General features: G+C 41.4%; 2 protein-coding genes across 5 annotated transcripts in view; both read left to right on the top strand.

The window, feature by feature from the left end:
* The window catches only part of LOC309799845 (T-cell surface glycoprotein CD1b-1-like), a 90,261-nt gene extending 67,932 nt beyond the window's left edge, over positions 1 to 22,329 (top strand). Inside the window, exons 1-6 of one of the 4 annotated variants that reach the window (XM_082613450.1) lie at positions 2,412 to 2,498; positions 2,751 to 3,017; positions 3,697 to 3,975; positions 4,196 to 4,474; positions 4,929 to 5,013; positions 6,363 to 7,033. In XM_082613450.1, the coding sequence (XP_082469576.1) occupies positions 2,438 to 2,498; positions 2,751 to 3,017; positions 3,697 to 3,975; positions 4,196 to 4,474; positions 4,929 to 5,013; positions 6,363 to 6,384 (993 nt within the window). In that variant the 5' untranslated portion in view covers positions 2,412 to 2,437 and the 3' untranslated portion in view covers positions 6,385 to 7,033. Of the gene's footprint in view, positions 1 to 2,411; positions 2,499 to 2,750; positions 3,018 to 3,696; positions 3,976 to 4,195; positions 4,475 to 4,928; positions 5,014 to 6,362; positions 7,034 to 22,080 lie in introns of those variants that run through there. The other 3 variants (XM_082613448.1, XM_082613449.1, XM_082613447.1) reach the window with 3 other exon arrangements.
* A 126-nt stretch (positions 22,330 to 22,455) lies between these two features.
* CD1E (CD1e molecule) lies at positions 22,456 to 26,105 on the top strand (the record flags this gene model as incomplete). Its single annotated transcript, XM_082613446.1, is given in 9 exon segments — positions 22,456 to 22,516; positions 22,816 to 23,112; positions 23,690 to 23,703; positions 23,707 to 23,733; positions 23,737 to 23,959; positions 24,198 to 24,476; positions 24,880 to 24,902; positions 24,906 to 24,973; positions 25,101 to 26,105. Coding segments are annotated over 9 exon segments (1,197 nt in total). The 3' UTR covers positions 25,306 to 26,105.
* Positions 26,106 to 26,444: the final 339 nt, after the last annotated feature.

Consider the following 26,444-nt stretch of genomic DNA (forward strand, 5'->3'; position numbering starts at 1 on the left):
GAGGTCTTCTGTCAGCGTACAGTAGGTGTTCTGTAGGAGTTGTTCCACGTGTAGACGTATTTCTGATGTATCTGTGGGGAGGAAGGTGATCTCCGCGTCTTCGTCTTCCGCCATCTTCCCCATCAGTTTTTAGCAGTTCTTTTTTTTTTTTTTTTTAAATTTTTTAATTTTTTATTTTTTAGCAGTTCTTGGACTCTCTGAGCAGGCATGGAGCACTACAAACATATTTCTCATAGGGATCAGTGGCACTTCATGAGAAACACCCAAACTCCTTCACTGAGACCAACTGGCTGTCCACCAACTGCGGGATGCGTTCAAGCTCGTGCCACCGCGGGCTAACTTGGAGCGGCGGAGTCTCTGGGCCACGCCGGCACTCCAACTCTACCACCCAGGCTTTTGTTTTGGCGGCATGGGCCATTGAGGGAGGAGTCTTTATAGTTTTAGTGCAGAGTGGCTTGTGTAAAAATTAAGTTCTGAGTGCCCCTCTTCCTGGCTATCATCTTCATGTCCCAGTGAGTGTTTCAGTACCTTTAGTCAAGTTTCAGCCAAGCAGGGGATAATAATGGTGATGGCAACAATGGTATGAAGAGCACAAGTGTACTTTTCCATTGTCGGACTCCCTGAAATGGGGGCTGGAGTTCTCAGAATCTCCCTTTCTCTGGTACTTTTCAATTCTCAGATCATGTCTCTCTGTGAATGTACACCAAGGTATTGTGGGCACTCACACTGATCCATTTGGTATTCTTTCCAAGGCCACCTGCACAACCCCTCTTTTGCTGCCACACACTGTCAGTGCTGTATTTGCTGTGTGAGAGAATTAAGCTACTCATTATGGCTGCATATCACCAAGTTGTTAAAATTTGTTCTTGCCAGTGACTGTACAGTACGTTGTATAAACTGAATCGTGGCTGTCCTATCCCAAACTCAAAACTTACAAAGAAAAGAAAAATGATACAATGTCATGATGTACAGGCAGTTAATATTATGTCTCTGCTGTTGTCTGTGGCTGTTACACAAAAAAAATGGATTAGATTAGATTATATACTGGATTCTGGGAATATTGTTCAAACTTAAATATTTTGGAACTTGGAGAGTTATTCTGGAGCTTACAATTATTCAGTAATAATCTTAAGTGAAGTCTATTCTGATTTGTTTCCAGGAATAAAGAATGTTACATTACACATTTTGCATTTTCTTATCTATGTAAATAGGATCAATTAGTGAAAACCTCTTACACTTAAGATGTTTTACTATCACATTTCTGCTAGATGATACATATCTGCAAATTTGGAATTTTTTTCCTGATTGGAGAAATCCAAGAATTTTCCTTAATGCTAACATATTGCTTAGAGTCCAATTGTTTCACTCAGTGAATGCTAAATATATTGCTAAAACATGCAAAGGGCATCCAAAGAGAAGATAAGAGATAACATCTTAGGACAAACATCTCTGAACTTTTGGTGAAAAAATGCCAGGCTACTTGCTCACCTAGCAGTGCTTTATTTGGTGATAGGAAAGACCAAAATGTAGATTGAGATTATAAAATAATACAAAAGAAGAAGGAGGTCCTACCACCTACAACAAAAATTATCTTTGACTTGGGCTGGAGCCACACATAACTCCTGAAGTTTTACTTGTCTCATGAAGATTTGTTACTGAAAGCCCCAAAGGTCGAGAACTACTGAAAAGAAGTTCATATACCAGTAGCAAATGTAATTTTCAACTTCAAAAATTGCTATGATGTAAGAGAATTTTGCTCAGAATATAAACTGCAGTATTTATCATATTTAATTCTGGCATTTGGGTCCCAGAATCAAATAAACTAAAGCAGTGATTTAAATGCTTTGCCTGCATGTAAATGATTGTCAACACACACCCACACTCAGAAACCATATGTGGGTTAGAGAGACCAGGTAAGAGGGATGAGATAAGAAAGAGGGGCCATTGAGAACTTTGGGAAGAGGTAATGACAAAGTGCCAGAGGAAAGGGGCAGTGAGGAAGGAGGTCCAGTTGGGTGTATAAACCAAAGGAATTCTTCTAGATTAAAAGAGACTGGAAGCAGAGCAATTGTTTAATATTACCCTCTTATTTAACAGATGTGGAAATAAAGGATTGGGGAGGTGAAATAACCTTTTAACACCACACGGGAGCTTTTCTGAAGTAATAAATATGAAGGAAGCTAAGGTCAAGGAGAACAGCTGGACGCCAGAGACATTAAAAAAAGTCTACAAGTCAAGGGCTGGAGCGGAAATGAGAGTCAGAGTGGGAGCACAGAGCTGTAGAAGACACAGTATTTCTGTGACGTGCAGTGTGGGTGAGGAAGAGATTTGTCAGTTGGAAGAGAGAGGAAGCACAATAGAGTACTGAGAAAAAGGTTTGCTGAAATTAGAGATCAAACGCCAGCTCTGAAGGTCAGAAGTTCTACTTCCCAATGAAATGCTGCTTCTGCCACTTCTATTGCTAGCAGTTATCGTCCCAGGTGGTGACAATGAGAACGGTAAGAGTAACTCTGGCAGCTCCCAGAACAGGTGCAGGGGGTCTGGATGAAAGCATGCTGCACCTATCACTAAGGGTCAGGGCCCTCCTGTCTCCAGCACCCCCCCCCCAATTCTGGAGGTTGGGGATGGAGCTAGAAGCCTTGGGGCAGGCAAATGTCTTAGGCTCTGTGTTGTTCAGGCTCTGGGTTCTTTATCATTTCATCCTGATTCTCTCTTTCTCCTCACTCTTCTTATCCTTCCACCACCCACAGCCTTCCAGGGGCCAACCTCTTACCATGTTGTCCAGATTTTGACCTTTGCCAAGAGCACCTGGGCACAAAATCAAGCCTCAGGCTGGTTGGGTGATTTTCAGATTCATCGCTGGGACAGTGACTCGGGCACTGCCATTTTCCTGAAGCCCTGGTCCAAGGGCAACTTCAGTGATGAGGATATGATTGAGCTGGAGGACCTATTCCGAGCCTACTTCATTGGATTCACCACGAAAGTGCAGGACTATGTCAGTAAATTCCAGGTTGAATGTGAGTACGGTCCTCTGCTCCGGGGATATTCTCAATGGTTTTTCTCTCTCCTGGTTAAGGCTATTACTCTCTTGGATCTTGGTCCCGCCCTCCCACTTTACCCATCTGCATGCACACACTTCTCCAGAGTAGTCTCCAACTCTGACTCCACACCTCCACCAAGTATCCCAGATTCTTCCTGTTTCTTGCACTCCTGTGTGATAAATGAAGGTCCCCCTTTGTAACCGTCTCCTGGTTTGTTTGTGCATAACTGGCTTCTCTCTAACCCCAAGGACAAGGCCCTCACTTCTCCATTCTGTGCCTGAGTGAACTGAAATGTGACTTCCTCCTCCTCCAATCCATCTCCTCAAGCATCTCCTGCCTGATTCCTTCTTTCAATGTAACTCTCCCCTTCACCCTGGAATGCTGTACTCCTGATTCCATCACATGCTGCTCCCCTTCTCCCCTCATGCCCACCCTACAGCCTTACATCAGGTCATCCCCACCATTTACGACGTGCATACCTCTCCCCAATCCTCTTCTTTCTGAAAAGGCTCTGAATACTGCAATTGGTTTTTGAGTCATCTCATATCTCAGACCTTTCTCCCACCCCCCAAATCCAAAGCCCCATGTCCTTTCCCCGTACCTTTCTTTCTTGTTTGCTTTTTAGTAACTTTGTCCCTGTTTTCCTTGTATCCAGACCCCTTTGTGATCCAGGGCATAGCAGGCTGTGAGCTGCATTCTGGGAAGTCCATAGGAAGCTTTTTGAGGGGAGCTTTAGGAGGACTGGATTTCATGAGCATTAAGAATCATTCATGTGCACCTGCCCCAGAAGGAGGCAGCAGGGCACAGCAGTTCTGTGCACTCGTTACTCAGTACCAAGGCATCTGGGGTATCATAGAGACGCTCCTCTCAGAAACCTGCCCTCGGTATCTCCTTGGTGTCCTCGATGCAGGGAAGGCCGAACTACAGAGGCAAGGTTAGTTCTTTTCTCTTCACAAGACTTTTCTATTTCACGTCCTGCCACCTTCTTTGAATTCAACAGTAGGAGGTACCTAAGGAGAGAGGGGCTTAATCAATAAATGATTTGGTTCCCATAGGAGTAGAAGAGGTCACTGTCCAAACTTGTGGGTTTCTGAATGCCTATGCTCTAGATCAGAGTCACATTCTGACATTCTCCCTGCCTCTTCCTGCCCCAGTGAAGCCCGAGGCCTGGCTGTCCAGTGACCCCAGTCCTGGGCCTGGCCATGTGCTGCTGGTGTGCCATGTCTCAGGATTCTACCCAAAACCCGTGTGGGTGATGTGGATGAGGGGCGAGCAGAAGCAGCCTGGCACTCAGCAAGGTGATATTGTGCCCAATGCTGATGGGACATGGTATCTCCGAGTAACCCTGGATGTGATGGCTGGGGAGGAGACTGGCCTGAGTTGCCGAGTGAAGCACAGCAGTCTAGGACACCAGGACATCATCCTCTACTGGGGTGAGTAAGGACTGGGGCCCAGCTGGGAATGGGAGGAGATGGTCCTCAAGCACAGAGAAAGGGACTGGGAATATGGAGGGATTTGATGGATCAGATAGGGAGGGACGGGGGGAGAAAGGAATGGAGAGAGGGAAGGAGAGAGAGAAAAAGAGACAGAGAGACAGAGGTTGAGATTTATTCCTGGGACTACAGTTCCAAGAGGAATGAAAATAGATGATCTAAGGTATAGAAGAGATAAGAAAGAAGGACTTATAGACTGGGTGGGATGGGGTAAGAGGGAGAGACAAAGGGTGGCTGTAAATATATGATATCCAGGAATATGAGAGAGAGAATCACAGATGCCTATGCATCAGAAGCAGGTAGTGGTGGTGCTGACACTCAGGTGGGTAACAAAGCCAGGAGAACTAGAGAATGAGTTTGAAGTGACATCCCTGTGTCCTCTCCCAATTGTCAGGTCACCGTACCTCTGTCAGCTTGATATTTTTGGCAATATTAGTGCCCTCCTTGATATGTCTTGCATTATGGTTTTTGAGGCGCTGGTGAGTTTTCCTTTGTAATCTTTCTTTTTTGTCCATCCTCTCACTCTTACCCTCCATTTTATCTATTACATATTTTAGCCTCAGTATTTCCAGGAGACCCTTTCCCCTTTCTTCCCCACTCCCATCTTTAGGTAAATCTATTTTAAAAAAATATTTATTTATTTATTTGGTTGTGCCGGGTCTTAGTTGCAGCAGGTGGGCTCCTTAGTTGCAGCACGTGGATTCCTTAATTGAGGCAGGTGGGCTCCCCAGTTGTGGCTCATGGGCTCCTTAGTTGTGACATACAAACTCTTAGTTGTGGCATGCGTGTGGGATCCAGTTCCCTGACTAGGGATCGAACCCAGGCCTGCTGCATTGGGAGCACAGAGTCTTATACACTGCACCACCAGGGAAATCCTGATAAATCTATTTTTAAAAAATTGTGGTAAAATCTACATGACTTAAAAACTTACTGCATTAGCCATTTTTAAACGTACAGTTTAGTAGTATTAAGTACATTCACATTTTGTGCAACCCATCTCTAGAACTTATTTTATCTTGTAAACTAAAACTCTGCCCATTAAACCACATTCCCCATTCCTTGCTCCCCTAGTCCCTGGCAACCACCATGCTACTTTCTGTCTATATGAATCTGATTACTCTAGGTACCTCATTTAAGTGGAATCATCACTATTTGTCCTTCTGTGACTGGTTATTCCACTTAGCATAATGTCCTTATAATTCATTCATGTAGTGGTATGTATTAGAATTTCTTTCCTTTTTAAGACTGTATAACACATTTTGTTATCCATTCATCTGCCAATGTGAATTTGGGTTGATTCCACCTTTTGGCTATTGTGAATAATGCTGCTACGAACATGGGTGTACAAATATCTCTTATGTAGAGAGATTTTTTTTGCTCATGTTCTTTTTTTAAATTTTATTTTATTTAAAAAAATTTTATTGGAGTATAGTTGATTTACAATGTTGTTTTACTTTCTGCTGTACAGCAAAGTGAATCTGTCATATATCTATATCTATATCTATCTATATATATATGGATATATATATATATCCACTCTTTTTTTGATCCTTTTCCCATGTAGGTCATTACAGAATATTGTGTAGAATTTCCTGTGGTATATAGTACGTCCTTATTTTATATATAATAGTGTGTATATGTCAATCTCAGTCTCCCAATTTATCCCTCCCTCCCTTTCCCCCTAGTAACCACAATATTGTTGTCTACATCTGTAACTCTATTTCTGTTTTGTAAATAAGTTTATTTGTACCATTTATTTAGATTCCACACATAAGTGATATCATACGATATATGTCCTTCTCTGCCTGACTGCTTGTGTTCTTAACAGGTTATATCAGACTATCTTGTGAGCCCTCACCATGTCTCCTTTTCCATTTGGAATAAGTATCCAGGAGCCCAGAAGCTCAAGCTGTCAGCCCAGGAGTCAATCTCATCATCTTCCATCAAATAATCATCAGATTTGATCAAATCAGAGTTCCTATAGGTTGTAAGATAAATCATAATTTATATACTAGCAGAAAAAATTAAAAATTGTACATTTATTATGAGACAATATCAGTAGTAGGATCCTCTCAGATTTCTTGGATGTGAGACGTGAGAAAGAATGTACCTTGGAATAAATGAAATGAGGTGCATGACTTAACAGTGACATCCTTTTGGCTTCTTGCTTTACAACTTTTTTTTCTCCTTCTACTGAAATATCATTTGTCAAAGTGAGCTAACTATAATTATGTTGAGATAATTGTATTTGCAGAGATGCTGAGTATTTTTAACATAATTTCTCTGTCTCTGCTGGGATGATTTTCTAACTGTGAGCATCAGCTGAGCAGCCTCTTTCTCCAGGAAGTCTTCCATAGTGCTACAGTGGAAGTAACCCTCCCTCGACTGGTGTTATGCTGAGGTCCACTTTATTTTGTACCCACAACATTGCAGTTCTTTTTGTTTTTCATTTCCTTCTACTTATAAGTTCCTTGAGAGAAGGGCTAGCTCTAGGTGGATCCCAGGCAAGATCTCTTACTTGCATATGTATTTGTTTAGTAAAATAATGTGAGTTGATATAACTACCACATTAATGGTCTTTTTTCCAAAATCATCTCCTTTCTTCTTTTTTCCTCTTCTGATATTCTAGATTTTCCTCTTACTAAAATATTCTCACATAGAAAAAAATATCATGCTCTTCTTGTTTCTGCCCTCAACTCCTCTGGAGAAAACCACTTGTGCCCATACTGTAACTATAGTTTACCTATAAAAACTCATCCATAAAGGATCTTGTTCCTCATATTTCAGTGAGAATGAATGAAAGGCAGGATGGGTGAGGGGTAATAGTGCAGGTGGATTGTTAAATATTCAAAGAAATGAGTCAAGAGGGCTGTTCTTGTTCCCAGAATCTTTGATATCTGTGCTTTATCAATTCAGTTATATCTTTGACTTTATTTACACTTATTCATTCTTTTGCTTATTCCATAGTTTTATAGAAACTCCATTTTAAGAAATCCAAACTCATTTTAATTAAAACAGCAGAGGGTGAGAATTTGAGTATATTTTTTGTAGGACTTAGAAAGGGAAGTCAGAGTAAGCGGAAGTTTTGGAGAAGCCAGTGGTACTGGAAGCCGTTCTGCCACCTGGACATTTTAGGACAATATTGACTTTAGAATTTGGGCAGGGTAGGAAATGACTGAAAACATAGTTTTTTCTCCTCTGCATTGGCACAGCTGGTTATTTCTCCAGGATGCATTAAACTCCAACTCATCTTATAGGGTAGACATGCTTTTCTATGCTTCACTGCACCCTCAGCTACAGGCCAGAGCCTTGATTAGTATGTTTCTTGGAGTGTGGACTATGAATCAGCAGCAGCAGCAGTAACTGTGAGCTTGTTACACAAAGACATTTTCAGGCCCTGCCCTAGACCTATTGAATCAGGAAATCCTGGAATGGGAACTAGAATGCTGTGTTTTAATAAGCCTTTTAGGTTATTTGGATGCACATTTAATTTTAAGAACCCCTCATCTAAAAATTTCTCAAGTTTTGCAGTATTGACACTTTGGGCTGGATAAATCTTTGTTATGGAGTGTTGTCCACTGCATTGTAGGATTTTTAGCAGCATCACTGACCTCTACTCACTAGATGCCAGTAACACCTCCCCAGTTATAATAACCAACATATCAATATCTTCAGACATTTCCAAATGTCCTCTAAGGGACATGTCATCTTTTTAGCATTATTGAGGTATAACTGATGTACAAAAAACTGCACAAATTTAAAGTAGACATCTTGATGAGCTTGGACATGCATCCATGCATCCATGATACCATCACCACAGCCAGGGTACTAAATATATCCTTCACCTCCAAATATTTCCTGTGTTGCTCTGTGTGTGTTTTTGTTTGGTAAGAACACTTAACATGAGATCTATCCTCTTAGCATAAAGTGCACAATACCATACTGTTAACTATAAGTACTATATTATACAGCAGATCTCTAGAACTTATTCATCTTGCATAACAGAAACTTTATATATCCATTAGGAGACAATTTCCCATTTCTCCCTCCTTCTGTCCCTGGCAACTAGCATCTGATTCTCTGCTTCTATGGATTTGACTATTTTAGATACTTCATATAAGTGGAATCATGCAACATTTGTCCTTCTGTAATTAGCTTCTCTCACTAAGCATAATGTCTTCCAGGATTTATTCATGTTGTTGCATATTGCAGGATCTCCTTCTTTGTAAAGGCTGAATAATATTCCATTGTATGGATATACCGCAATTCTTTATACATTTATCTGAATAAATGTTTCATGTGTACTTAAAAACTATACATATTTTTCTGTTGGTATATTAAAAAATGTGAGTATGTCAATTGTCTTATTTATTTATTAATTTTCATTTATTCATTTATTTTAACATCTTTATTGGAGTATAATTGCTTTACAATGATGTGTTAGTTTCTGCTTTATAACAAAGTGAATCAGCTATACATACACATATATCCCCTTATCTCTTCCCTCTTGCATCTCCCTCCCTCCCACCTTCCCTATCCCACCCCCCATAGGTGGTCACAAAGCACTGAGCTGATCTCCCTGTGCCATGCGGCTGCTTCTCACTAGCTGTCTATTTTACATTGGGTAGTGTATATATGTCCATGCCACTCTCTCACTTTGTCCCAGCTTACACTTCCCTCTCCCTGTATCCTCAAGTCCATTCTCTAGTAGGTCTGCGTCTTTATTCCCTTTTTGCCCCTAGGTTCTTCATGACCATTTTTTTTTTAAGATTCCATATATATGTGTTAGTATACGGTATTTGTTTTTTCCTTTCTGACTTACTTCACTCTGTATGACAGACTCTATGTCCATCCACCTCACTACAAATGACTCAATTTCGTTTCTTTTTATGGGTGAGTAATATTCCATTGTATATATGTGCCACATCTTCTTTATCCATTCATCTGATGAAGGACACTTAGGTTGTTTCCATGTCCTGGCTATTGTAAATAGAGCTGCAATGATCATTGTGGTACATGACTATTTTTGAATTATGGTTTTCTCAGGGTATATGCCCAGTAGTGGGATTGCTGGGTCTTATGGTAGTTCTATTTTTAGTTTTTTAAGGAACCTCCATACTGTTCTCCATAGTGGCTGTATACATTCCCACCAACAGTGCAAGAGGATTTGCTTTTCTCCACACACCCTCCAGCATTTATTGTAGATTTTTTGATGATGGCCATTCTGACTGGTGTGAGAGGATATGTCATTGTAGTTTTGATTTGCATTTCTCTAATGATAAATGATGTTGAGATTTCTTTCATGTGTTTGTTGGCAATCTGTATATCTTCTTTGGAGAAATGTCTATTTATGTCTTCTGCCCATTTTTGGATTGGGTTGCTTGTTTTTTGATATTGAGCTGCATGAGCTGTTTGTAAATTTTGGAGATTAATCCTTTGTCAGTTGCTTCATTTGCAAATATTTTCTCCCATTCTGAGGGTTTTCTTTTCATCTTGTTTATGGTTTCCTTTGTTGGGCAAAAGCTTTTAAGTTTCATTAGGTCCCATTTGTTTATTTATTTTTTTATTTCCATTTCACAAGGAGCTGGGTCAAAAAGGATCTTGCTGTGATTTAAGTCATAGTGTGTTCTGCCTATGTTTTCCTCTAAGAGTTTGACAGTGACTGGCCTTATATTTAGGTCTTTAATCCATTTTGAGTTTATTTTTGTGTATGGTGTTAGGGAGTGTTCTAATTTCATTCTTTTACATGTAGCTGTCCAGTTTTCCCAGCACCACTTATTGAAGAGCTGTCTTTTCTCCACTGTATAGTCTTGCCTCCTTTATCAAAGATAAGATGACCATATGTGCGTGGGTTTATCTCTGGGCTTTCTATCCTGTTCCATTGATCTATATTTCTGTTTTGGGGCCAGTTCCATACTGTCTTGATTACCGGAGCTTTGTAGTATAGTCTAATGTCAGGGAGCCTGATTCCTCCAGCTCTGTTTATCTTTTTCAAGATTGCTTTGGCTATTCGGGGTCTTTTGTGTTTCCATGCAAATTGTGAAATTTTTTGTTCTAGTTCTGTGAAAAATACCAGTGGTAGTTTGATAGGGGTTGCACTGAATCTGTAGATTGCTTTGGGTAGTATAGTCATTTTCACAATGTTGATTCTTCCAATCCAAGAACATGGTATATCTCTCCATCTATCTGTGTCATCTTTACTGTCTTTCATCAGTGTCTTATAATTTTCTGCATACACGTCTTTTGTCTCCTTAGGTGGGTTTATATCTAGATATTTTATTCTTTTTGTTGCAATGGTAAATGGGAGTTTTCTTAATTTCACTTTCATATTTTTCATCATTAGTGTATAGGAATGCAAGAGATTTCTGTGCATTAATTTTGTATCCTGCTACTTTACCAAATTCATTGATTAACTCTAGTAGTTTTCTGGTAGCATAATTAGGATTCTCTATGTATAGTATCATGTCATCTGCAAACAATGACAGCTTTACTTCTTCTTTTCCGATTTGGATTACTTTTATTTCTTTTTCTTCTATGATTGCTGTGACAAAAACTTCCAGAACTATGTTGAATAATAGTGGTGAGAGTGGGCAAACTTGTCTTGTTCCTGATCTTAGTGGAAATGGATTCAGTTTTTCACCATTGAGAACGATGTTGTCTGTGGGTTTGTCATATATGTCCTTTATTATGTTGAGGTAATTTCCCTCTATACCTATTTCTGGAGGGCTTTTATCATGCATGGGTGTTGAATTTTGTCAAAAGATTTCTCTGCATCTATTGAGATGATCATCAGGTTTCCCTCCTTCAGTTTGTTAATATGGTGTATCACATGGATTGTTTTGCATATATGGAAGAATTCTGGCATCCCTGGGATAAACCCCACTTGATCATGGTGTATGATCCTTTTAATGTGCGGTTGGATTTTGTTTTCTGGTATTTTTTTTTCATATTTATTTATTTATTTATTTATTTATTTTTATTAGTTTCTGCTTTATAACAAAGTGAATCAGTCATACATATACATCTGTTCCCACATCCCTTCCCTCATGCATCTCCCTTCCTTCCACCCTCCCCATCCCACCCCTCCAGGCGGTCACAAAGCACTGAGCTGATCTCCCTGTGCTCTGCAGCTGCTTCCCACTATCTATCTACCTTACGTTTGGTAGTGTATATATGTCCATGCCTCTCTTTCGCTTTGTCACAGCTTACCCTTCCCCCTCCCCATATCCTCAAGTCCATTCTCACGTAGGTCTGTGTCTTTATTCCTGTTTTACCCCTAGGTTCTTCATGACATTTTTTTTTAATTCCACATATATGTGTTAGCATATGGTATTTGTCTTTCTCTTTCTAATTTACTTCACTCTGTATGACAGACTCTAGGTCTATCTGCCTCATTACAAATAACTCAGTTTCATTTCTTTTTATGGCTGAGTAATATTCCATTGTATATATGTGCCACATCTTCTTTATCCATTCATCCTATGATGGACACATAGGTTGTTTCCATCTCCGGGCTATTGTGAATAGAGCTGCAATGAACATTTTGGTACATGTCTCTTTTTGAATTATGGTTTTCTCAGGGTATATGCCTAGTAGTGGGATTGCTGGGTCATATGGTAGTTCTATTTGTAGTTTTTTAAGGAACCTCCATACTGTTCTCCATAGTGGCTGTACCAATTCACATTCCCACCAGAAGTGCAAGAGTGTTCCCTTTTCTCCACACCCTCTCCAGTATTTATTGTTTCTAGATTTCTTGATGATGGCCATTCTGACTGGTGTGAGATGATATCTCATTGTAGTTTTGATTTGCATTTCTCTAATGATTAATGATGTTGAGCATTCTTTCATGTGTTTGTTGGCAGTCTGTATATCTTCTTTGGAGAAATGCCTATTTAAGTCTTCTGCCCATTTTTGGATTGGGTTGTTTGTTTTTTAATTTTTTTTTAATTTTTATGTGCTACGCGGGCCTTTCACTGTTGTGGCCTCTCCAATTGTGGAGCACAGGCTCCATACGCATAGGCTCAGTGGCCATGGCTCACAGGCCTAGCCACTCTGTGGCATGTGGGATCTTCCCGGACTGGGGCACGAACCCGTGTCCCCTGCATCAGCAGGTGGACTCTCAACCACTGTGCCACCAGGGAAGCCCCCTATTTGCTAGTATTTTATTGAGGATTTTTGCATCTATATTCATCAGTGATATTGGCCTGTAGTTTTCTTTCTTTGTGACATCTTTGTCTGGTTTTGGTATCAGGGTGATGGTGGCCTCGTAGAATGAGTTTGGGAGTGTTCCTCCCTCTGCTCTATTTTGGAAGAGTTTGAGAAGGATAGGTGTTAGCTGTTATCTAAATGTTTGATAGAATTCCCCTCCGAAGCCATTTTGTCCTGGGCTTTTCTTTGTTGGAAGATTTTTAATCACCGTTTCAATTTCAGTGCTTGTGATTGGTCTGTTCATATTTTCTGTTTATTCCTGGTTCAGTCTCAGAACGTTGTGCATTTCTAAGAATTTGTCCATTTCTTCCAGGTTGTCCATTTTATTGGCATATAGTTACTTGTAGTAATCTTTCAGGATCCTTTTTATTTCTGCAGTATCACTTGTAACTTCTCCTTTTTCATTTGTAATTCTATTGATTTGAGTCTTCTCCCTTTTTTTCTTGATGAGTCTGGCTAATGGTTTATCAATTTTGTTTATCTTTTCAAAGAACCAGCTTTTAGCTTTATTGATCTTTGCTATCATTTCCTTCATTTCTTTTTCATTTATTGCTGATCTGATCTTTATGATTTCTTTCCTTCTGGTAACTTTGGGTTTTTTTTTTTGTTGTTCTTCTTTCTCTAATTGCTTTAGGTGTAAAGTTAGGTTGTTTATTTGAGATGTTTCTTGTTTCTTAAGGTAGGATTGTATTGCTATAAACTTCCCTCTTAGAACTGCATTTGCTGCATCCCATAGGTTTTGGGTCGTCATGTTTTCATTGTCATTTGTTTCCAGGTATATTTTTATTTCCTCTTTGATTTCTTCAGTGATCTCTTGGTTATTAAGTAATGTATTGTTTAGCCACCATGTGTTTGTATTTTTTACAGATTTTTTTCCTGTAATTGATATCTAGTCTCATAGCGTTGTGGTTGGAAAAGATACTTGATATGATTTCAATTTTCTTAAATGTACCAAGGCTTGATTTGTGACCCAAGATATAATCTATCCTGGAGAATGTTCCATGAGCAGTTGAGATAAAAGTGTATTCTTTTGTTGTTGGATGGAATGTCCTATAAATATCAATTAAGTTCATCTTGTTTAATGTATCATTTAAGTCTTGTGTTCCCTTATTTATTTTCATTTTGGATGATCTGTTCACTGGTGAAAGTGGGGTGTTAAAGTCCCCTACTATGATTGTGTTATTGTTGATTTCCCTTTTATGGCTGTTAGTATTTGCCTTATGTACTGAGGTTCTCCTATGTTGGGTGTATAAATATTTACAATTGTTATATCTTCTTATTTGATTGATCCCTTGATCATTATGTAGTGTCCTTCTTTGTTTCTTGTAATAGTCTATGTTTTAAAGTCTATTTTTTCTATGAGAATTGCTACTCCAGCCTCTTTTGATTTCCATTTGCATGGAATATCTTTTTCCATCCCCTCACTTTCAGTCTGTTTGTGTCCCTAGGTCTGAAGTGGGTCTCTTGTAGACTGCACATATACGGGTCTTGTTTATGTGTCCATTCAGCCAGTCTATGTCTTTTGGTTGGAGCATTTAATCCATTTACATTTAATTTAATTATCGATATGTATGTTCCTATTACCATTTCCGTAATTGTTTTGTGTTTGTCATTATAGGTCTTACCTTCTCTTGTGTTTCCTACCTAGAGATGTTCCTTTAACATTTGTTGTAATGTTGGTTTGGTGGTGCTGAATTCCCTTCGCTTTTGCTCATCTGTAAAAGTTTTAATTTCTCCATCAAATCTGAATGAGATCTTTGCTGGGTAGAGTAATCTTGGTTGTAGGTTTTTCCCCTTCATCACTTTAAATATGTCCTGCCAGTCCCTTCTGGCTCGCAGAGTTTCTGCTGGAAGATCAGCTATTAACCTTATCGGGATTCCCTTGTGTGTTATTTGTTGTTTTTCGCTTGCTGCTTTTAATATTTTTCTTTGTATTTAATTATTGATAGTTTGATTAATATGTGTCTTGGCATGTTTCTCCTTGGATTTATCCTGTATGGGCCGCTCTGTTCTTCCTGGACTTGATTAACTATTTCCTTTCCCATATTAGAGAAGTTTCAAGTATAATCTCTTCAAATATTTTCTCAGTCACTTTCTTTTTGTCTTCTTCTTCTGGGACCCCTATAATTCGAATGTTGGTGTCTTTAATGTTGTCCCAGAGGTCTCTGAGACTGTCCTCAATTCTTTTCATTGTTTTTTCTTTATTCTGCTCTGCAGTAGTTATTTCCACTATTTTATCTTCAAGGTGACTTATCCATTCTTCCGACTCAGTTATTCTGCCATTGATCCCTTCTAGAGAATTTTAAATTTCATGTATTTTGTTTTTCATCACTGTTTGTTTGTTCTTTATCTCTTCTAAGTCCTTGTTAAACTTTTCTTGTATTTTCTCCATTCTATTTCCAAGATTTTGGATCATCGTTACTATCATTATTCTGAATTCTTTTTCAGGTAGACTGCCTATTTCCTCTTCTTTTGTTAGGTCTGGTGGGCTTTTACCTTGCTCCTTCATCTGCTGTGTATTTCTTTGTCTTCTTATTTTTCTTAATTTACTCTGGTTATGGTCTCCTTTTCGCCGGCTGCATGTTCGTAATTCCCGTTGTTTTTGGTGTCTGCCCCCAGTGGCTAAGGTCGGTTAGTGGGTTGTGTAGGCTTCCTGGTGGCGGGGACTAGTGCCTGTGTTCTGGTGGATGAGGCTGGATCTTGTCTTTCTGTTGGGCAGGTCCACATCTGATGGTGTGTATTGGGGTGTCTGTGGACTTATTATGATTTTAGGCAGCCTCTCTGCTAATGGTTGGTGTTGTGTTCCTGTCTTGCTAGTTGTTTGTCATAGGGAGTCCAGCACTGTAGCTTGCTGGTGATTGAGTGGAGCTGGGTCTTGGCGTTGAGAAGCAGATCTCTGGGAGATTTTCACAGTTTGATATTATGTGGAGCTGGGAGGTCTCTTGTGGACTAACGTCCTGAACTTGGCTCTCCCACCTCTGAGGCACAGCCTTGACATCTGGCTGGAGCACCAAAAGCCTGTCATCTGATCAGCTCTGAATAAAAGGGAGAAAAAAAAAAGAAAGAAAGAAGAAGGTAAAGTAAAATAAAAAGTCATTAAAATAAAAAATAATTATTAAATTTTTTAAGTAATTAAAAAAAGAAAGAAAGAAGAGAGCAACCAAACCAAAAAACAATTTCACCAATGATAACAAGTGCTAAGAACGATACTAAAAAACAAACAAACAAACAAACAAACAAAAACCAGACAGACAGAACCCTATTACAAATGGTAAAAGCAAAGCTATACAGACAAAATCACACACAGAAGCGTACACATACACACTCACAAAAAGAGAAAAGGGGAAAAAATATATATATCATTGCTCCCGAAGTCTACCTCCTCAATTTGGGATGACTTGTTGTCTATTCAGGTATTCCACAGATGCAGGGTACATAAAGTTGATTGTGGAAATGTAATCCGCTGTTCCTGAAGCTGCTGGGAGAAATTTCCCTTTCTCTTCTTTGTTCCACAGCTCCTGGGATTCAGCTTTGGATTTGGCCCTGCCTCTGCATGTAGGTCGCTTGAGGGCGTCTGTTCTTCACTCAGACAGGAGGGGGTTAAAGGAGCAGCTTATTCGGGGGCCCAGGCTCACTCAGGTCAGTGGGAGGGAGGGGTATGAATGTGGGTCGAGCCTGCAGCGGCAGAGGCCAGCGTGAAGTTGCAACAGCCTGAGGCATGCCGTGTGTTCTCCCGGGGCAATTGTCCCTGGATCATGGGACTCTGGCAGTGGCGGGCTGCACAGGCTCCTGGGTGTGGAGGTGTGGATAGTGATCTGTGCTTGCACACAGGCTTCTTGGTGGCTGTAGCAGCAGTCTCAGCATCTCATGCCCGTGTCTGGGGTCCGCGCTGATCGCCACGGCTCGCGCCTGTCTCTGGATATCCTTTAAGTGCTGCTCTTAATCCCCTCTCCTCGTGCACCAGGAAACAAAAAGAGGCAGCTCCAGACATTTTCCTGGACTCCCTCCCGGGCTAACCGTGGTGCACTAACCTCCTTCAGGCTGTGTTCACGCAACCAACCCCAGTCCTCTCCTTGGGGTCTGACCTCCGAAGCCAGAACTTCAGCTCCCAGCCCCCACCGATCCCGGCGGGTGAGCAGACAAGCCTCTCTGGCTGGTGAGTGCTGGTCAGCACTGATCCTCTGTGCGGGAATCTCTCCGCTTTGCCCTGCGCACCCCTGTTGCTGCGCTCTCCTCCGTGGCTCTGTAGCTTCCCCCCTCCACCACCCGCAGTCTCCGCCCACAAAGGGCCTTCCTAGTGTGTGGAAACCTTTCCTCCTTCACAGCTCCCTCCCACTGCTGTAGGTCCCGTCCCTTTTCTTTTGTCTCTCTCTCTCTTTTTTTTTTTCTAAATCAAGTTAACCGCCTTCAGCAGGGAAGCTTCTGATGTTCATGGCTTTCCCTGCCCTAGTAGAACTGCATTGAAGGTACTGGGCATGGGAAAAAGATGGGAGCAGCCCGGGTTATAACCACAGCTGTGCTTACTCCAGGTTCAAGAGTTTTTCTAGAGTAAACACGTCTCAATCTGTTGTATAACTTTGATCCATTTCCAGAGACTCAGTATGGTTGTTTTTGAAAATATTGTCCAGTTTTATGATTGTTTTGGGGGAGAAGGTTAGCCAAGCTTGTCAACCCACCATTCTGGAAGTTCCCCATACTAGAGAAATTAGGGGGTCTGAACTGGTGCAGCACCTCTTAGACTTCATGGTATTAGGATGCATTCTGATTATTCCCACTTACCTAAGGCGGTTTGGTGTTATGCACAGAAGCAAAAAACTTCAACAGAGACCTAGCTGGATGTTTAAAAGAGCTTTGGTTGTACAGCAGAAATGAACACAACGTTGTAAATGAACTATACTTCAATTAAAAAAAAAGCTTTGGAGGCCTCCTGAGTGGTGGTGGGTATAGCATAAGTGAAGTATTCAAGCTTTAGCTCACATCTGCTTAACATGGTGGGGGTGGGGGAAGAAGTCCCTATGTTAACCAGACATTACATAAAAAGCTGTTATTCTGAAAGTGTTGGCTGACCAGCACATAGGAGTCTGGCACTTCAGTGAATTGATAGAACAAGGAGCTCTGACACATTCATTACTGAGTTTGAGACTTGCAGATGCTGTAGACTACAATGAGTGATTATCAGAAGAAGAGCCATCTGAATATGTTACCTAGATGTAAACATGGTACAACGTTTACTAGTGTACACTCTGGGATTCAGTGCATAATCACATCCAACTTTTTTTGTCCATTTTTCAGGAAAAGATATATTGATATTTAAATCAGAGAAGTGGATTTTAATGATATTTGAGAAATTTTGTGTTATGAAATACATGTGAATTGTGGCCTTTTAGTTTCTCAGATGGGATATAATCCCTCTATGTACTAGGTCTTTGCATGTACTGTGGTCTCTTTCCCAGGTTAATGCCTGTTCTTCCCTCAGAATGCAGGTGTGTTGTCACTTTCTGGGAATCCTCCCTTGATCTCCCTGACTTCGTCCATTTTTCTTATCATTTCTTACCATAGCACTGTGTACTTCTAAATTCATTGTTTATGAGAGCTGTGCTTATCTATTCATCTGTATTCACACTAAGCTCCACCAGGACAAGACTATATCCCTTCATCCTTACTCTTTTCTTGCTCTACCATTATATTTTCAGCTCTTAGTAAAATGCCTGGCATATAGCTAAGTTCTCAATAAATATTTAATGAGCAAAGGAAAGAATGAATAAATAAACAAATTCAAGAGATTTGAACATTTTCTATGACACAGATAATATTTATTAAATTTAACTTAAAAATATAATTTGAAAGAGCGGGACAGATTTACAGTTGTCTACACTTCTTTCTATGGTACCATGTGCTTGGCAGGTTCTGTGTTATCCATAACACCTCCTTGCAACAACCCATGTGCCGTGAAACACCTGAATACCTCCCACTGGAGCCTTAATCCACCATGACCCAATCTGAACTGTGCATCTCCATGCCATCCTTCCCAAGCGTGTGCTGTGTACCTTCCTGAATGGCCCCACTTTATCTCCTCCTGGTCATACTTCTTTGTTTGATTACTCCTGATGACCTTCAAGCTATCTTTTGTTATTTCCACACCTCTCCATTCTCACTGCTACTACCTTTGTCCAGATCACTAAAGTCATCATCCATCGTAGTCTCATCACTCTCTGGTACAATCTCCAGTGAATCTCCTTGGGATTTAGGGAATTTCCCTAAATGGCATTTTAACCACAAAACTCTCATGTTTAAAATCCTTCACTTGCAAGAAAAATGAGACTGTTCTTCAGTATGGCTCACATATCAGGTCTTACCAGCATCTCCTGCTATGTCTCTTTTCTTTTCTCTGGTCCTTAAGCTCTAAAATCCACTTTTCTCCTATGATACGTTTCTACACATCTTCCACCTGTTTTAGCACTAACTTTCTAGCATGTTTTACCTTGTGGTAAGGCAAATACTCCCTTCATTATTCTTTAGCTAAAAGAGGTAGGATCCTAGGATCCTATGCTTTAATTTTTTCAGATAAAGTTGAAAATAAATGTTTCAAATCTACCTGAACTTTCTGTAGAATTAGGCGGCTGCTACTCAAAATATACCCTTGCCCTCCTCTGCATTTTTTTAAATTAGTTTCTGCTTTATAACAAAGTGAATTAGTCATACATATACATCTGTTCCCACATCGCTTCCCTCATGCATCTCCCTCCCTCCCACCCTCCCCATCCCACCCCTCCAGGCGGTCACAAAGCACCGAGCTGATCTCCCTGTGCTCTGCGGCTGCTTCCCGCTGTGACAAAGCAAAAGAGAGGCATGGACATATATACACTACCAAACGTAAGGTAGATAGATAGCGGGAAGCCTCCTCTGCATTTTTGTGCAGGTGATGCAACTGATTCTTCAGTTTGTAGCATGAACAAAGGAGGTGGTATTGGAGGTCTAGTTGCCCTAGTCCCTGATCTGCTTCTCCTGCAAATACACTGCCTGTTTTCAAGTTGGAATATCTCCCTAGGCAAACATATCACTCTGCTAATGGAGAATTTCTTGGGTTATTGCCATATGACAAAATGTCTTGCAGCCTGAAACTCAGTAAAACCAGTGGTAATAAATAATCTACTTAATTACCATCATATTTTGTATGTTTTCATTTATATTTATAGTATTTGCAGGCATCCTCTTCTATTAGTATTATTTTCCTTCTGCATATGATTTGGGCTGTGGATTTTGAAGCCATTTCATCTGCTTTCATTTTTGAAGGGCTTCTTTAAAATTTCTCTTCAGCAGTTGGATCCCTTCATTGTTTTCCAGCATGATAATGGATTCATTCATCTTTTATTAGCACACATTTTTAAACATTTTAATTGTTTTAGAGGTATGAACTAAATGTGCTCTCTGCCACCTTGATTTAAGGTAGCTTTCTATAAACATCATAATTGAAATGATTTTTCTAATTGACTCCATTTTATATTGTGCTCTTATGGTCTATATAATATGATTTGAATTTGACAGTAATCCTTATTTCTCTCCTTTCTTTTCATCTCCCTTCCCAGGTTTTGATGAATTAATATGGAATTTAATTCTTTGACTATTATTAATTTTTTTCTGAAATATTAAACAGATGTGTTAAATTTTACAAGTTCATTTTAAATGCATATTTAGAGTTAACTATATATATATATATATATATATATATATATATATATTTTTTTTTTTTTTTGTAGTACGCGGGCCTCTCACTGTTGTGGCCTCTCCCGTTGCGGAGCACAGGCTCCGGACGCGCACGCTCAGCGGCCATGGCTCACGGGCCCAGCCGCTCCGCGTGGCATGTGGGATCCTCCCCAACTGGGGCACGAACCCGTGTCCCCTGCATCGGCAGGCGGACTCTCAACCACTGCGCCACCAGGGAAGCCCAACTATATATTTTATAAATCATTTTATACCAGTATCATTTCTTGAGTTCTTTATTGAAGCAATTTTTTGGTTTTACTCAGATAATTCTTTTCATAAAGGGAGTTATGTGGCATATTGTTTGACTTTTTGAGTTCAAATATGGATTAATTTTGCCCTCATGGGAGAGTGAAAATTTGCCCAAATGAAGAAATTTAGAATTATCTCATTACCTCAGAGTTCTGAAGTATTTCCCTACAGTATTGCATATGAAATATCTGAAGCCTGTGTCATTCTCTTCTTTGTAAGTAGCCAGTATATATATCTGAAACTTTGTGAGGTTTTTTTTTTTTTTTTTTTTTTTTTTTTTGTCTTTAGAATTCAGAAACAATAGCAGGATGAGACTGAGTGTGGATCTTTTTCAACAATTCTGATCACTATTCTGTGAGCTTTCTCTATAATAAAAGTAGAGGTTTTACATTGGGTTTTGTTTTGTTTTCGCTAAAGAAATTTTCTCTCTGAAACCTTAGTGTCTGGCAAATTTCTTGGCACCCAGTGGGCATTAACTAATGTCACAAACAAAGGTATGGTGTTTCAACTGCCTTGAGGCTGCCACAGCAAACATCAATGAAAGGAACCAAAATAAACTTTCAACTCAGTAATTAACTCTCCCGTGCACACTCCAGTTCCCTAGATTCACTTTCCCACCTCCAGTGGAACTCCTCTCTAGTCAGTGACCACCAACAGGACACCAGTGCTCCCAGGCCATGAACTGTGAGGGGAAGGCTGCCTGCCCACCCCTCATACACAGAGTGAAGCTTGCCCACTGACCTGTAGACACACTCAACTCATTTGGTGTAGGGGCGGGGATCCAAGACCCCTGTATACTGCCCACAGACCTATTCACACAACATGAATGGAAATCCACCTGCCTGCCAGCTCACCACTTCCAGGTTAAATCTGGAAGGGTCATAGACCCTTCAACAGTGACAACAGTGACAACTGGTCTGAGTGGGGAAACTGAGCAAAAGGGCATTTTCTATAGATTATCTGATAACCTGTACTGTCATTGTTGTTTATTTTCCATTATGGATTATGACATTTGCCTGTGGATTGTACCACTACACTCAAAATGCCTAGTGTCTTCTGATAATGATTTTGAGAAGAGCAGAATGAAGGGACAGAGGGGAACTGAGGGGGGACAGGGAGAACAAGCAGGACAAGTGAGAGGAGTGAGTATGGACTCCAGAGGGAAAACAATGGGTCAGTAGAGGAAGACAGGGAAGACCAAGAAGAGGGGGAAAGGGAGCCAGGCAGCAGACAGGAGGAGGAGACCACAGAGGGATGAGCGGTGGGGAGACTGCTGGAAAGGCCACTGGTCATCACTGATCACCTTCCATCACTTCTTCTCACAGAAGAGGACATTGAGAACCCAAGTGTGGACTTGATTTCTCTAAGACTAGAAGACACTAAAATTTCCAGCCAGACCACAGACAGCAGCCTTCGTCATGAGCCAGGACTGGGTGGGTCAGGAAGTTGCAGACAAGAGCAGGAAGAAAATCTGGACTGGACAGTGTGAGAAATGGAGGAGAAATGAGTGACTGTGTGGGAGGCCTGTGACTGCCGGAGGCTGTAAGGTTTCTCCGGCAGGGAAGTGGGCAGAGGGAGAGGTTTGTGTGTTGGTGTGCCAAAGGAAGTCAGGTGAGAGGGCAAGAGGGTTGAGAGGGGACCTGTGTCTGATTCCGAGGGCAGCTTGCCTGCAGAGGCATCCTTCACCTAACAGAGCTTCAATGTTTCTGCTGCTGCCTCTGCTCTTCAAGGGACTTCTCTGCCATGGGGCAAGCACAGTGGGTAAGCTGATCCCAGGGTGGAAAGATACCTGTGGTTGTGCACTGAAGGATGGAGAAGTTCTGGGGAGGACCTAGGGTAAGGGGGAGCAACGCTCCTACAGAATGTCCTTGGAGTCTGCCCGCCAGGCTAGTTCCAGGCAAAGTATCCTTGGCTATAGTCTCAGTTAATGTCTCTGATTTTGGAGTGAGGGTGCTGGCCCGGGGGAGGGGGTGTGGGAATATGTGCAACCTGTTTAACCATATCCATAAAGAGCCCCTTTATGGGGCTCTCTTCTCCTGTCCTTTCATTCCCTCTCTCAGCTCCACAGGTCTTAGGACCCCGTCATTCGTCCGCAGAAGAGCCCCTCTCCTTCCATGTGCTCCAGATCTCCTCCTTTGCCAATCGCAGCTGGACACACACCCAGGGCTCAGGCTGGCTGGGTGAGGTGCAGACTCATGGCTGGGACAGTGTCTTGGGCACCATCCACTTTCTGAGGCCTTGGTCCCAGTGTAACTTCAGCAAGGAGGAGCTGAAGGACATCCAGGCGTTCCTGCAGTTGTACATCCATAGTTTCCCTTGGGAAGTGCCGGCCTTTGCCAGTCAGTTTCAGTTTCAATGTGAGTTCTTTGTTCCAAGCTCATATTTGCCGGAGGGCTCCGACCATCTTCTAAAGGGTAGATGGCTTATGTACCCTGACCGTCATCCAAACTTCCTGACCTTGTACTTGTCCCCCTTTGGTCACTCTCTTCTCTGCTGCACCCTTCACCACCATCCTCACTCTATCCTCCTCTTCTACCCCCATATACACAGCTCTCACACCCCTGAAAATACCCTCATATTCTAGACCTTGAATAGTTGTCTCTTCTTGATCTTCTGCCTAGCACTCCTGGTCAGCCTTTCCCAACCAGGATTCTGCCTTCCTTTCTTCCTGGCCTGAGTGTTTACAGGATTCAGCCTGTACCTAACCACTCCCCAGTCTGCTCTTCCAGACCATCTTCTGATTCTCTAACAGTCTTCCCATCTAGCTCTTCCCCTTCATTATTTTAAACTACCTTTATTATCTCAACATTTTATTCCCACACATTTACTTCTTTTTTCCTGCCCCATCTCTAGTTTTCCATGTGATACCCCAGCAAGTTTTTTTTTCCCTGTAATTCTTTCCATACTGATTCTCTCTTTCTTGTCCACCCACAGACCCCTTTGAGCTCTAGGTATCATTTGGCTGTCCTGGGAAGGCCTAAGAAAGCTTCTTAAATGGGGCATATCAAGGATCAGATTTCCTGAGTTTCCAAGAAAATTCCTGGAAGCCATCTCCAGGAGCAGGGAGTCGAGCTCAGAATGTCTGTAAGGTGCTCAACCACTACAAATTTATTAAAGAAATCATTCAGAGCCTTCTCAGTGACATCTACCCTTGCTTTCTGGCAGGCCTCCTTGAAGCAGGGAAGTCAGAACTGCAACAACAAGGTGAGCCCAACTCTCTCTCCCCTCTTATTTCTAGTGTTTCAACTCTTGTATTTGAGTTTTCTACCCTTTATCAACTTTTTGAATTACATAATAAGCCAGAGGGTGAAAAGTATGGGTTTAGAATTGTTTCCTAGAAAAGAGAAAGGAGTGATTGCTCAAACTGCAAAGGGACCCTAAGTCACTGAGTTGTGGCCTAGGGTACGCTCCTAAATTCCACTTCTCCTCATCTCCTTTCTAGTGAAGCCAGAGGCTTGGGTGTCCAAAGGCCCCAGTCCTGGTCCTGGTCGTCTGTTGCTGATGTGCCACGTCTCTGGCTTTCATCCAAAACCCATGTGGGTGATGTGGATGAGGGGTGAGCAGAAGCAGCCAGGCACTCGGCAAGGTGATGTCCTGCCCAATGATGATGGGACTTGGTATCTCCAAGTAACCCTGTACGTGGTGGCTGTGGAGGCGGCCAGCCTGAGTTGCCGAGTGAAGCACAGCAGTCTAGGAGGCCAGGACCTAATCATCCGTTGGGGTGAGAAAGAACTGGGGCCCAGCTGAGAGGTGGTAGTCTTCTCATAGACCAAGGGCTAATGAGTGAGGAGCTTAGGAAGTGGCTAGGATGCTATGCACAAGAGGATACAGGTGGGGGAATCCAAGTAAAGAAGGATGGAGCATGACAGCAGTTAAATTTCAAGAAAATGCAAGTAGAGGATTAGAGGTACTAAAGAGAAAAGAAAGAAGGACCTATTGATTTGGTGAAAGAGATAGGGAGTGGGCAGAGCAGGGACATAGACTCAAGAGGAATTGAAATGAGAGTCCTAGAAAAGACAGAGGAAAGCTCTGGGGAGGTGCCACTATTGTGAAATGAGAAGCATTAACCGTGGTAGAATAGAGAGTACTTTATAGATTGACTTCCTTATTTTATCCCCAACTAGGTGGATACTCCTTCCTCCTGATATGAATCTGTTTGATGGTAATAATTTCCCTGGTCATGTTGGTTAGAGTTGACTCATCATTTAAAAAACAGAAGTGAGTCTTTTGTTTTGGCTCTTCAACTTCTTATCAACTCATTCATCTTTCCTCTATTTTCTTTTTTCCTTTCCCCTTTCTCTCTGATTTCCCTTATTTGAGATCAAGATCCCCTTTTCCCCCACAGCTCAAATCAGAACCTCCTCTCTGCCCATGTCTCCCACTCTGCCTTTCCCACAGGAGTCGATACCCAAGACCCCAGGAGTTCAGGACATCAGCTCTGCTTGGCACAGGAATCATGGACCAAAAACAGACTCTTAAAGAAATGGAAAGCCAACTCTGGCGTCATTAATTTTACCTTCCACATAAAATCCCTTTCTGCTTTTGTTTAAACATGACTCATAGCTATAAACAAAGCATGATTTTGTTAAAGCAGCTTGTTCTGGTAGGAATCCTCATCCCTTTGGAAATCTGTTTTTCCCTATCTTCCAGCAATGTCTTTCTGCTTTTGGCCACTCCTTCATCACTACTGATCCTTCAAACTCTAATTCAGATGCCTCTTTCTTAAGAGCTTCCCTGGATCACCCAGTTGATGGATCTTCTCTATGCCCCAAATTGAACTGTTCTTCCTAAATACACTCATCTCTTCCTACTCCAAACAGTAATTTTTATGTTTTTGTGCTTTTTTCTCATTTGCTTGAAGGCAAGATTTACGTGTTTGTATTTGTGTCCATGACCAAAAGCCTTACCTGGACCAGGGCCAGCTTCATGAGCAGGTGACCTGTGCAGTTGTTGCCATCTTGAAATCCTACTCATTTTTGAAGGAGAGATACTGCTTTTTTTTTTTTTTTTTTTTGCGGTATGCAGGCCTCTCACTGTTGTGGCCTCTCCCGTTGCGGAGTACAGGCTCCAGACACGCAGGCTCAGCGGCCATGGCCCACGGGCCCAGCCACTCCGTGGCATGTGGGATCTTCCCAGACCGGGGCGCGAACCCGTGTCCCCTGCATCGGCAGGCGGACTCTCAACCACTGCACCACCAGGGAAGCCCGATACTGCCTTTTTATTTTATACTGGTCCCACAAATTGTGTAGCTTGTTTGGCTTGAAAGGGATATTTCTCAATAAATGCTGACTGAAATAAATGTATTGTCAAATAAAGTGTCTTAATCCCTTTCCTCTTTGGCATCTTTGCATCATTTGTTTATGTTCTTATTAAAACTCATTCTCTCTCCCTTTGTCTCTCATCAGAGGTGAAGGAGACAGGTATGTACTTCAGACTTCATAGCCATTGGGAGATTCGTGCATCTTCAGAGATACTTAAAGAAAATAGTAACACATTAGAGTGTCTCCTGTCAAAGAGACGATGGGGTTGGACTAACATTCCTGATTCTTTGAGATTGTGTGTTACTATATGTGTCTTTGTGGATACACATATTCAGGGGATAAATTCATATTTGGGGAAGTTAGGAAGAGAACATGGGAATTGAGGATAATTTTCATGGGCAGAGCCAAGCAATGAAGGAATAGATTGA

The sequence above is a fragment of the Mesoplodon mirus genome (genome assembly GCF_964341445.2).
Source record: "Mesoplodon mirus genome assembly, chromosome: 3".
In the NCBI taxonomy this organism is placed as follows: domain Eukaryota; kingdom Metazoa; phylum Chordata; class Mammalia; order Artiodactyla; family Ziphiidae; genus Mesoplodon; species Mesoplodon mirus.